This window comes from Gavialis gangeticus, unplaced genomic scaffold (genome assembly GCF_001723915.1).
Source record: "Gavialis gangeticus isolate Ggan-Ray unplaced genomic scaffold, GavGan_comp1, whole genome shotgun sequence".
NCBI classification, from domain to species: Eukaryota; Metazoa; Chordata; order Crocodylia; family Gavialidae; genus Gavialis; species Gavialis gangeticus.
In genome coordinates, this window is record NW_017728993.1 from 42,845,877 (window position 1) to 42,857,455 (window position 11,579).

The 11,579-nt window shown below is 39.3% G+C and overlaps 1 protein-coding gene across 5 annotated transcripts in view; it reads left to right on the top strand.

Moving 5' to 3' along the window:
* TMEM56 (transmembrane protein 56) overlaps positions 1-11,295 on the top strand; it is a 72,915-nt gene extending 61,620 nt beyond the window's left edge. For all 5 annotated transcript variants that reach the window (XM_019501646.1, XM_019501649.1, XM_019501645.1 and 2 more), the window contains 3 exons: positions 49-143; positions 7,129-7,202; positions 10,305-11,295. In XM_019501646.1, the coding sequence (XP_019357191.1) occupies positions 49-143; positions 7,129-7,202; positions 10,305-10,620 (485 nt within the window). In that variant the 3' untranslated portion in view covers positions 10,621-11,295. The remainder of the gene's footprint in view (positions 1-48; positions 144-7,128; positions 7,203-10,304) is intronic.
* The last annotated feature ends 284 nt before the right edge of the window (positions 11,296-11,579 follow it).

Sequence of the window (11,579 nt, forward strand, 5' to 3'; positions counted from 1 at the left end):
TTTTTTTTTTTTTTTTTTCCCCCCCCCCTTCCCTTTTCTCTCTTGTAGATTTGCTGCTTATTACTTACTATTGGAAGGCAATTGGAGACATTTTTTTTGTAATTCATCATTTGATGGCTCTATATGCTTATTACTTTGTGCTGGTGAGTGTCATATTTTCAAATATTCTAACAAGCACTTAATAGTGGCTAAAGATGAACATCACTGCATTGTGGTGATGTATCTCAACCAGTATTTCCCCAAGAAATCCCAGGTTTTGTATATCTTTTTACAAATAAGATATACTGGTATACTTTTCTAAAGGTCTTAAATTCCACAAATATTAACCAGGCCATAATCTTCTGATATCTTAATGCATAAGACAGTCACTTGAATTCTGCATGTGTATGTTAGGGATCCTTTAAAATGTGCCATGTCTGAAGTGAGCTTGGGCTAGCAAAAGCTTGTGGTATAAATCTGATTTAGTTAGCCTAAAAGGTAGAGGAGGACACTAATTTACTCTGCCCTTCTGCCTGACTTCAGACTAAATGTTAACTACCTCTATAATTATCCAAACAGGCAAATCAAAGTAATAGATTTAGCTAAACTGATTTTAGCTGATAGATTTAGCTAAAGTAATGACAACAGCTCTGAAATTCCAGGTCTGAAGGACTCGGTTCTGGCTTGAGTAACTCAGAGAAGTTGATCCGCAGCCCTATTTTAAGATGGAAATTTATTATATAAGTTTTAGGGCCCCTCTACACATGCAGGTAAAGGCGCAGTGGGATCTAATGCATGATCCACACAATTGCGCCTCCCTGCCATGCACATATGGCATTTCAAAAGCATGTTTTTTGGGATTGTGAGTTGGCTCTCATGATGCCTTATTGCCAGTAGAGGGAGAGCCCAATCACCATGCACTCCTGCAGCTGGGAGCCCCATCAGCTGACCCAGGCTCCCAGCTACAGGGGCACCCCATGGCGGGGAGACAGCAACTGTGCTGTGGGGCTGCTTCATACAACTGCAGTTTCCCAGCCATAGGGGTGCGTGGAGGGCCCCTGTGGCTGGGAGTCCTGTCAGCTGATAGGCCTCCCAGCCCCTGAGGACTGGGAGTAAGCTTCACCTGGGGGGGCAGGTGAGCCCCTCTAGCTGGGAGGTCCAATCAGCTGATAGGGCACCCAGCCACAGGGGCCCTTGGCCACATTTTCAGTTATGGCATGATAAGCAGCTACAAAGTTATTACGCATTTTGTGGAATAACTTTGTAGCTTATTCCTCTCTTTATCACATCATTAATTGATTGAATGTGTGGCCCAGTGACTACTTGAGGCATAATTAACTAGTTAATCATGCCTTAAGTGTAATGTGTAGATGGGGCCTTACATAAACATCCAAACCAGTTTTTATAGAGGCAGTGTTGCATCTGGTAGTACTCCCCCAGTTGGACACTTGTCACTCTCTGTGAGGGGATCCAGATGTTGACTGCCATGTCCCCTGAGTTTACTGTGGCTGGTTAGGCATTATCCCTAATACAGAGATTCTGGTCAGGTCCTCTAGGGAAAGAGCTAATATTTGACACTCTGTTTGGTAGTAGGGGCCTTGTTTAAAGTGTTTTGACCCTGAAACCATTGCTGGCTTCCTAGTAGCTGTTTCACATTCCCAAGGATTTCATTAAGGATGTGAACTTTCTCGTCTAGTTTACCGTTTACTTTATGGACACATGGCAGGGAGAGAGAAGGAGAGAATACTTGTCTGTATATTAGGATTTGCACAGGTTGCTGAACATGCTTTCGAAAGGTAAAGTATAGGAGATTACAGCACACTTAGAAAACAAGCATCTGTAATGCAGCACCCCTCACTCTAGCCAGTGGTGGCCTTAGGGTTGTTGAGGCCCCGGGCAAGAGAGTCATTTGGGGCCCCTTAGAGGCTTAATTTTGATAACCTATGTATCATGAATCTTTTTATTTTTTGGGGGATGTGACAGGCTCCGGTGGCGATACTCCTTTCTAGGAGTGGCTCTGCCCTCCTGTTATGGGCCAACCGCCTGCTTACTTTCCTGCCATGCCTTGATCTTAAGTGGTTAATTGATTGATCTAATTAACAGGAGGCTGCCCACTTTATGCACCCCGGTGCCAGGGGGCGCTACCTGCGGCTCCTTTTCTTCCCCTACACTGCAGCCTAAGCCTCACAGATGGTGGTGATGTGGTTTTTGACCTGGGCCCTGTTGTGACTTGGCCCTCTTCTTTACCCCCTTGGGGCTTCTCACTGCCCCCCTTGTTCTGGGCTGGGGTCAATGCACCCTTGAATGTTGTGCTCTGTCTGGCACCGGGGTCCCCACAGTACCGTGGAGCCTCTATGAGGCCTCCCTCCAACCCCTGATAGCCTCACCCGGTCCTCCGATCAAAACAGTAAACACAAAAACACAAAGCCCCTGGGCTATAACATAAAAAGCTAGACTGTTCGGCCAAACAACATTCAGTCCCTACCGGGAAAACACTCGAACCCCAGCAGCGACCAAGCGATGCTCACACAGTCAGAGTTCCCCCCTTCGTCTGTACTAGCTGAGGTCCTCCTCCCTTGGTCGCCAGAGGGGAACTGCCCTCCTGGCTTCCTGCCTGGGCTTTTATGGGCCAGGCCCTGCCCCTTCCTGTCAGTTGGCCCCACAGCTGTTGTCCCGGCAACCAGCACCTGTTACTCTGGCTGCCCTGGTAACTGGCAGCTGGGCCTCCCTCTTCTTGCCACTAGGGGTCTCTCCCGAACTGTTTTTTCTGTTTTTAGGCGCAGGGCACCTGAGTGCTCTGTGACAGGGGAATTAGATAAATAGTTGAGTGTTAAAATGAAAATAGAGCCATTTCCTTGCAAAAACTTTACCCCCAAAAAATGTGTTGCAAAAATATGGTCCCCCACTAAAGTGTCGGGCCCTGGGCGATCACCCAGTTTGCCCTCCCTTAAGGCCGCTACTGCTCTAGCTTGTGCTTTCCTCACAAGTTGGTAGAGTAGCTATCTGTGCTGAGGCTTGTGTAGCAGTTTCCTTCAGCTTGTAATGGTGAAAATAGTACAACAAGTCATGAAATGTTATAAACCTTCCAGTCTCCTCTGTTATAGAACTCTTGATCAGCTTCAGCAAAGGATGGTAGACCTCTACCAGCTAACCTTGTTGCTAGGTATCCACTCTTCTCCTGAGTGGGAGCTAGATCAGTTGCCACCATTTGACTTGCATATGCAGTTCTTTGCAGCTTAACACTTGCAAAGTTGAATGGACTTCTGCCCACCCTCATACCTTGCACAAAATGTAGTGCTAGCTGATTTATTAGGAATTCCAGATCTGAAAAGCCCTCCTTCATCATTTATAGTATAGAAAACCATGACATTTGAATCATGAATATCACTCCAGGTGGTAGAAAAATTAAGTTTTTAGAGCTACTCTGCTATAGCGTTGTTATTAGTAAGAGATTTTTTGTTGTGAAATGCTTTTCTAAATGAGAAATATAGCTGACTGGTGTGCCCGGGACTTAACTTGCAACTTGGAATGTAATTTGAGCTGGGGGCCTGTTTATGCAATTAACATTCTCATTGTACTGATCTGTGTTAGGAGCAACATCTTGCAAAGGTTCAGTGATTCTCCCTCACCCCCACTTATCCTGGGGAAGAGGCTGTTTTCTGTTCACCTTAGTTTATCACTTTCCAGTTCAGCTGATTCTCTTGCACTTAGTCTAATGAGTCTTTTCAGACTTCTGAAATCACAGAAGTGTAACCATATTATAAATTTTACTAGCTTTAAAGGTTGTAATGATGGACTATAATCCCATTCCCTGAAAACAAAGCAAAATAAGATCTGACCATGCAATTTTTGTTTTTAAGTCTGATGTACATTTTCTACTCCATAGATTGGAAAAAAAAAAAAAAAGAAAATTTAAAATGTAGAACTAGTCCCTATTTATCTTTTTTGACTGTGTTATAATGTATTCTATGTTGTTCTTTGAACAGCTTTGCTGCTTTGCTTCTGGCACATTTCCTGGACTATCACGGTTACAACATAACTTTAAGATTACTATGATAATTGGCGCGCTTTCTATTGGGAGAAATAGTGTGAGAGGGTGTATATTCATGAGACTTTTCTCGATAAAGGAAGCTGCCCTTTTCATCTAATCAATGTACATTAGAGGAATACGAATTTAATGATTTTGCAAATTAAAGCTATAAGTATAGGTTCATATGCAAAATCATTGCCAGGTTTTATTCAGAGATGGTGTACTGCAAAATAATGTATGCATTCGTTTGTTAATCTGAAGTAAGCCAGCTCATAAGTAATAAAGAAGAAAACTAATGAGAGAGAGGAAAAGAAGTCATATATTGCTGCTAATTTGTGGTACAGCGAGTTTAGTAATCTTTATTTATAATAAATGATGTTCTACAAGCTTTCTTATTTTTGTGATAATGTATACCTGTGACCATTTTTTTTGCTTTAAGGAAACCTCATCAGCTTTAAATTTATACTTTTTTATAAAAAGAAACTTTGGTTTATTTAGAATACTTGCATAGACTCTTGGCAGAAATTCCTGGTATCCTTTTTGCAGGCAAGGTTCTTTGAGTAGATGTGATATCTTTTATTAGACCAACTGAGTAGTTGGAAAAAAGTTCTTTGTAAGCTTTCAGGCGCAGTTACCCTTCTTCAGGCATAGGAAGTCTCTGCTGTTCTGAGACTCTAAGAAATGACAGAAGCTAAAAGTGTGGCAGGATGTCAGTGAGAATGTAAATACATTTCTAATAAAATGGTCTAATAAAACATATCGCATCTACTCAAAGAATCTTGCTTGCCAATGTCCTTAGACCAACATGGCTACAACCATAAACCCTGGTATCCTTGGACTTTACAACAAATTGCCAAGGATATTGAATTTACCATAGGTGCTTGTCTTGAACAGGAAAGCAGAATTATTGTCATGAAGGAGAAGTCCAGAATGACAGATGCATTGTACTTATCAACATATACATCAAACTCATCTTCCAGCTCCTCCTTGTAACTATTTGGGCTGACTAGAGAAATAAAAGCCCACTTTTGGTGTTCAAAAAACAAATGATGCTTTTATGAGCAAAATGTGTATATCTAAACATGGTTTAGATGTAATCCTTTCTTCTGGCTCAAAGGAGATGGAGTGTACTCAGAGGATAAATACAGAGGTGTAACAGGGCAGTTGCTGTCTCTGGTGGCCTGTTTAGCATGATAGCAACTATTTTTAACCCCTTTCTTTACCCCCCTCCATGCATACACTCCTTTTCCTTCTTCTCTTCCCATTTAGCATGATAGCAGCTATTTTTAACCCCTGCCCCCCCACCCCCCACACACACACTCTTTTCCTTGTCTCCCCAAAGGCAGCATCTGGGAGTACTTTCCTGGTGGCCTCTCCCCCAGTTACACTATTGGGTAAATCATTTTTTTTCTACTTTTAGGATAAGAGATTTAGCATTACTACCATGGAAATGAGACTGGATTAAACCCCCCGCCTCCCAAAAACATGAAATTCCAAATCTTCTGCTGTTTTTTTTTCTTCTTTGTAATGACAACAAAACCAGTCCTGGGTTTAGGTGCGAGTAGTAAGATCTCTAGCAATCAACTAGATATAGGTTTAAGAAAAGTTGTTATCCCTGCATCCAGGATCAGATTTTTGTCTTCAGATATAACTGTCAATGGAAATTATACCTATTTATCTTAGTTCAGAATTTGGCCCTGTACACTAGTACTGTAAAAGTGATGATGTAGCCATAATGGTGCAGAAAATATGCAAGAGGGAAGTATTTCTTAGGGTGATGTCTTCTGGAAGAACCGTAGTTGGGATGAGACCTGATGATGCATATCTTGCATTCAAAAGCTTATCTAACTTCATCCCAACTACGTAGTTCATCCCATAAAAGATATCCCCCTAAAAAATCCTTGCCTCTCCCCCTTAAACTGTAAGATATTGATGAAGAGCAGCAGTTCTTCTCATTTGCACAGTTCTGAACTTGAAAATGGAATGGTATATGTAGCAGGACAGTGATCAACATTAAAATGTGAATTCTTGCCAGAAATTATTCCCCATTTTCAGGTCTGGGAGGGGGTTCGGGGGTAGTAGCACATACTGCAGTATGGCAGTTGTTGGTGAATAGTGTCATTTTAATGACTCCCTCTCATTTGCTTTTATTCGTGCCCATAAACTGCTTCTCCTGCAGATATTTTAATCCATGCTCTTAGTAGCATAAGGCAGTGCCAAAAACTAACAAACCAAAAACAGATAATATATCCTTACCTCTTCTCTATGGAGATTATAGAAAGAATGAATGTAGGATGATCAGAAGTGGAACTTTTATTCAAATAGGAGGCCTCAGTTCCAAGCTATTTTGAATATTTGGGCACTTAACTGGGCACTCTTTTAATTGTGCCTCTGTGCCACTCTGCCATCTGGAGATTGTTAGAGATTGGCAGAAATTTGGCTCCATACTTTTTTCTTCAGTTGATAACATATGCTGGGGCCTATGGCAGGATTAATGTGGGGTTTTCATAGTCTGTTGTATGCAGCACAGACATTTTCTGCACTAAGGAATCCCAACTAGTTTCTTAGGTTAGCTTTTCAGCTGCTTTGTAGTGGTGGATGGGGACCAAGTAGTTGGTCCCCAATCTTTATTTTAAAAAGTAAAATTCCTAAATGAGTACAGTTTTCCTGTGAGTTTGTGATTCTGCTAAGTTTACTTAAAACATGAAAAATACAAAATGTTTTTACTCATCATAGGTTTTGTCCTGTAAAAAACAAACCTGTTCTAATTTATAATGTAACCACCATTTTTGCTTGGCATGTGTAATCCTTTATTAGCCAGCTTCTTATTAGCTCTGTTTAGTGTTTAATAGTGATAAGAAACATTTGCATACTTATCCAAAGTTATAGCTCTTTAAAGTTATTGCTACAAACATGGAAGGATAAATGCTTTCAGTTTTAATAATGGGCCCAATATTGTGTGAAGGGGCATTGAGATTTGATGCACACATGCAATTATGATAAAATGCTTGAGATGCTATAAACTTGGCATTTAAGAAACTTTAAAAGTAGAGATGATCAATACATTTATGATGTAAGGTTTATATTCCTTTTTCTGTAACATTTGCCTTTCTGTTTAGGGTGAAGGATTATTGGCTTATTTTGGTAATTTCCGTCTGCTTGCAGAGTTCTCTACTCCTTTTGTGAATCAACGGTAGGTGGATGTTAATGACTCTTTTTTTAACCCACATATTGAAATATTTTTTAGATAGATGAGTAATTACAGTCAGTTTCTATGATAGATATTTAATTAATCTGTAGTCAGTTTTAGGCACAGCCAGATTTAGGAACTGGAACAGTATACTCACTATAGTAACTTGAGCTACTATCCACACACAAAATGTTCCAGTATACTCCCTAGGAAGTCCTTCTTCTAGATGGCATTTTGCACACAATGAAAATTTGGCATAAAACTATGGAATGAAAGGTTATACATTCGTGTCTTATTACTAGATGGATAAAAATAGGGTATGAAATTATTATGCAATACAAGTTTTTATTTCCAGTATGGGTTTTTGAAGCATTATCGTAAACCCAAGAATAGAGACCAGGTGGCATTGCCATCAGGTTCCCAGGATAGAATTACGTTGCCTTAGATTACTTGAGGTTTATATTTTATATTACTGTATGCTTGCATATCTTTAAAAGTTTTACAAATCTAAACATTTGCATTTATGGCTCCATTGATCCTTGTTGTGAAAGGACACCCTAGTTATGTAGTTTTCTGTTTCTTTCCTTCCTGTTCCTCCCATCAAAGCAGTTGTGGATGCTGCAAGAAGTATTTTAAAAGAAATAAAAAAAGTCAATTCGAATGTGCAAATGAAAACGGAGTGTACAAAATTGGAAGCACCTTTAAATACAATAAAGCTAAAAAACGGGCTGTATAACAACGTCTATAGTATAGCCATATTTCCTTTTAAGAACATCTGCAAATAATTGGAACCATTTTTGTTACATACTGCAAAAAGAATTCTCTGTACTGTGCCTTTAAGAACTATATGTGGTTCCCCTCTCTAAGCTGTATATTCATTTCTCTGACTAAATTATTTCATCACCATATAGACACTAGCAACCACCTATAATGGTAAAATGAAATTTTATTTTTGTTTCTTTTAATTTCAGTGCTAACTCTGGTCTTTCGCTAACTAATCCAGACCTTTCTTTCTTTTTACTTTTTTGGCCCTTGTTGATACAGCAGTTCTGACATTGCTTGCTTCACCAGCCTCATGTATACAGCTCTGATACAGCTGTATGCAACAGCTCATTGTGTTTATTGTTTACATTCAAGCTGTTTATTGGGGATGACCAATACAGAGGTTGAATGTCTTTGGCGGTAACGTGAAGGGCCATACCAAGGGACGGGGGAAAGGAAGACTGCACTGGGGAGAAGAGAGTGTATTGGATGTTGGGGGTGGGAGAAGGGATGCAGCTTGATTTGAAGACCGTACTCTCTCTGGATAGCTTTCAGCTGTAATGATGATGATCATTGCTGCCTTATATTTTTTGTTAACTGTTACTGGATGCGCTGGAAAGGAGCAAGGTGCAGTGGGCTGCATAGTGTGCCTCCCTTCTCTAAGAAGGGGCTGTATCAGGATCCATCTCAAACTGATGTTTGGCAAGTCTAGCTTTTAAGTTAGGGAAGAGGGTTGGAGTGATAAAGAATCATACAAGCTTCATTTTTTGTCCAGAAGCTGTCTGGTGAAGATTTCTGCCCAAATCTATGTCCCTTCTGTATTGAGAAACCCAAAGGACACATAATATAATTTTTCTCTTAGTTGTTTTAATGCAATATGAACTTGCACTGACACTATTTGCATTATACACTTCTCATAGATGAGTCTCCAGGGTAGCTATCAGCCCAGCATTCTCCATGAGCATTAAAATCACAGTTAACAAACTTTTATAAAGGATTTGTACATTGTTGCAAGATCTACATAGATTTTTCTTTACTAAATAATTTCCTTTATAATTCTTTTCTGCACTTCTTTGGGGTGTTGATTTGGGTTTGTCCATGTACCAGGCAAACCCACTTTTTTTCTTGGTTAGTATAATTTATGCAGTTGTGTACAGCTGGTGATAGGTGAAATGCAAATAGTCTAATTTTCTTTTGTTGTTGTTCAGTAGGTACATGGACTATTACCCCTTTTTCCAGTTATTATTTTATTAGCCTTTATAAGTCTAATGCATAAAACTAGTGCAGCACATGAATAATCATTACAGATGCACAGTAAGTATAATCGGGCATTTATGGGCATCAAGATAAAGCCAAATGAAATCCAGAGCATCTCTCAATATGACCACAACTCTCAGTAGTAAATTTACAACAGATGTTGACACTTGATTTTACAGTATCAGTTTTAATAATTATTATATCTGCTGCTTCGTGATAAGTAGTTCTAGCTGATTCCCCCCCCCCCACTGGTGCACAATTAATGTGTGTTCTTTATTTCTATCCTCTGTTTCTTTCCTTAACCTTCCACAGCTACACATGCCCTGCATGGTGGGATTTTACTGTAAGTTTTAGTGAGAAGGAAAGAAAAGATCTTAAAACAATGCCAATTACTACTTTATGAACTGAACTTACAGGTTCCCTGTGCCAGATAATTGTTTATCAGGGCATGAAGGGAGAGAAAATGTATTCAAAATTACCTTTTGCATATTTTTTTTGCATTCTCAGAGGCCTCTCTAAGCAGCAGTAGATCTTGTAATATCTGCACCTGAGATTTTGGTTTGGCCCGAACTGAACAATGAGAATCTTACTAGGACAGAAACAAGGCCCCAGTCACAAAAATCAAAAGCCACATATAAACATAATTGGAAGGTGTTTTAATCTAAATTTTTTGGCTCAGGATTACCCTTTGGAAAAAACTGAGTATTGGTTGCCTATCAGTCAGTCCAATTTAAAATGTTCAGAGAATAGAAGAAAAAAGTTTATTAATTCTAATTTTAACTTATGAAACAACGTAGGCTCTTGCAGACTGAAATGTGCAGCTGGTTATACATTAGTTTGTACTGGTAATTGAAATTTAAGATTTTCTATATGCTGTTCCTTAAGAATATTATACTATAAACCTTTCATGTAAGTACTGTATGTTACACCATGCTTTACACGGAGGCAGTTAGCTGGGGTGAAGAGCTTGCAAACTAAGCCAAGAATCGGAGCAGCAATTCAAGAATGGGAGGATGCTCAGGCAGTTAAGGGGAGATCTGGAAAATCGGAACCCTGTTTGGTTTTCTGAATGTTTCTTTCTTGCAGGTGGTTCTTTGAAGTACTGGGATATCCCAAATCTTCAAAAGCCAATATCATCAATGGGGTGCTAATGACCGTTGTGTTCTTTATGGTGAGGATTGCAGTCATCCCTTTCTATTATGGCCGCGTCATTTCTGCATTTGGAACAGAGGCTTTCCAGAGACTGGGTCTTGCAGCCCAGAGTGCCTGGATTATCTCTAGTGTTGTCTTGGATGTTATGAACTTGATGTGGATGTTCAAAATTACAAAGGGATGCTACAAAGTTATTTGTCTCATTGGACAAGAAGAAGCCAAAACACGTAAAAATGGAAAATCTGAGTAAAAATGCTATGTGAAAAACTAAACTCTCTCTCTCTCTCCCCCTCTCTCTCAAAAAAAAGAACAGAAAATTGAGTTAGTTAATAAAATTCACATTTTTGCCATAAAATGCTCCTTTGAGAAAACAAGGTCTTGCCTCTCTACTGATAAAAACTTTCCCCCTGCTACACTGCCTGCATACCCAGAGCCATTTCTTTTAGGATAGTCTCATGATACGGGGAAACAATGACAGAGGCATGATAAATGCTGAACAGACAACTGAACTGAAAAAGGAATAGGCCAACTGGTGCTGGGTTTCTCTACCAGTGTGTTCCTAAATTGTTTCACTCAGGTTTCTCAGAGAAATGCATTTTTAAAGCCTGTAAACATCAGGATCCCTGTCTCTCTCTTTTTAAAGTTCTGTTGATGTAGTGCAAGTCTCTTGGCATGTTCTTATGCTTTCTTTTTAATATTTGATGTTAACAATCAAGACTTGGTCCTTCACAACTTTTTAATTTTTTTTCAAGAAAAGCTACAAGTTTAGCTTTGATTATATGAAATCTTTTACTGCTTTTCTGCTGCCTTATATGCATGAACACAATTTTTGGGGGGATTTATGAAACAGTTTTACATGTATACTTATATAATACAGTGTTTGGGGTATCTTAAAAACCTGTTAGAATATACTGATATTGAGGAATGACTTTTGCTGTTTTATGTACATCCAGGAGTATTTATTTCTGTTAAATCTGATCAAAACTCTTTCATAGGTTAACAAGGTAAACAGTATATAGAAACAAAGTAATTCTTACTGCAGTGCTCTCTCCACATGAAGGCTGCTACTACTTTTATGAGAGACATTTCAGTGCTGCTTCTGGATCATTTGGGGGTAAACAATTGAATTGTAAAGAGATTTATGTTTTTGTATAAGTGGCTGTGTGATTCATAGCAAGCCCCATTTTTTTTTTTTTTTTTTTTTTTTTT